The sequence below is a fragment of the Corapipo altera genome, unplaced genomic scaffold (genome assembly GCF_003945725.1).
Source record: "Corapipo altera isolate COAL_440 unplaced genomic scaffold, ASM394572v1 59542, whole genome shotgun sequence".
Classification (NCBI taxonomy): domain Eukaryota; kingdom Metazoa; phylum Chordata; class Aves; order Passeriformes; family Pipridae; genus Corapipo; species Corapipo altera.
This window is the reverse complement of record NW_020892797.1, coordinates 1-1,141: the sequence shown is the minus strand read 5'-3', so window position 1 is coordinate 1,141 and position 1,141 is coordinate 1. Positions and strand designations below refer to the sequence as shown.

Genomic DNA, 1,141 nt, shown 5'->3' with positions numbered 1-1,141 from the left:
GGGGGGGTCCCGTCCCCACTGGGTCCCTCAAGTCCCACCTGTGGGGTGTCAGTGGCTCCGGGGGGGACCTGAGGGAGGAGGCAGGTCAGAGGAGAGGGGTGATGACACTTTGGGGGGTCCCAGGGGGGTCCCGGGGGTCTCCGCTCACCCCTGGAGCTCCTGGATGCGGGGCTGGGGCCGGGCCCGGATGTTCTGGGCCGAGATGGAGCCCAGGAACCTGCGGTTCTTCAGCACCCGCCAGCCTGGGGGGGCAGAGGGGGGCACGGGGGGGGAAGGAGACCCCCCATAACCCCCTCTGACCCCCCACAGCCCCCTCTGACCCCCCACAGCCCCACTGACTCCTCACTATCCCCCCTTCCCCTCTCCTGCCCACCTTTCCCCCATTCCCAATTCCCCATTATCCTCCACCCCAACCCTCCCAGTTCCCCCCTAATGCCCCCAGTCCACCCCAGTCCCCTCCAGTGCCTCCCCCAGTCCCCTCCCAGTCTCACCAGTCCCCTCCACTGCCCCCCAGTCCCCCCCCTGAGCCCCTCCAGTCTCACCAGTCAGCTCCAGTTCCACCCCGTACTTCTCCGACAGCCCCTCCATGGCCACGGTCAGGAAGAACTCCAGGTACAAGGGGTCGGTCTGGGGGGGCCAGGGGGGGTAAATCAGGGCCCCCAGCTCCCCCTCGAGCCCCCAACCCCCCCTTGAGCCCCCCAACCCCCCTCCCAAGCGTCCCCTCACCTGGAGGGTCCGGAAGAACCCCGAGTTCACAACCACGTCGTAGGCGGTGCAGCCACGGCCTCCTGGGGGACAGGGGGGGCAGAGGGGGGTCAGAGGGGGCTCAGAGGGGGACAGGGGGGCAGAGGGGGCTCAGGGAGGAATTGGGGGGGGCAGGGGGGCTCAGGGGGTGATTGGGGGGCAGAGGGGGCTCAGGGAGGAATTGAGGGGCAGGGGGTGCTCAGGGAGGAACTTGGGGGGCCGGGGGGGCTCAGGGGGTGATTGGGGGGCCGGGGGGGCTCAGGGGGTGATTGGGGGGTTCTCTCACCACGGTCCAGCTCGGCGTGGGGCTCCCCCAGGCTCATGGGGATCCGGAAGGCGCCGTCGGGGCCGGGGGGGTCCTGGAGGAGCCGCTGGAGGCCGGGGGGGGACAGGGCAG

The 1,141-nt window shown here is 70.9% G+C and overlaps 1 protein-coding gene across 1 annotated transcript; it reads right to left on the bottom strand.

The window, feature by feature from the left end:
- Positions 1-38: 38 nt before the first annotated feature.
- PIH1D1 (PIH1 domain containing 1) lies at positions 39-1,136 on the bottom strand (the record flags this gene model as incomplete). The annotated part of the gene is made up of 5 exons (XM_027633759.1): positions 39-68; positions 149-242; positions 543-627; positions 727-788; positions 1,031-1,136. Coding segments are annotated over 5 exons (377 nt in total), but the record flags the coding sequence as incomplete, so codon positions are not given.
- Positions 1,137-1,141: the final 5 nt, after the last annotated feature.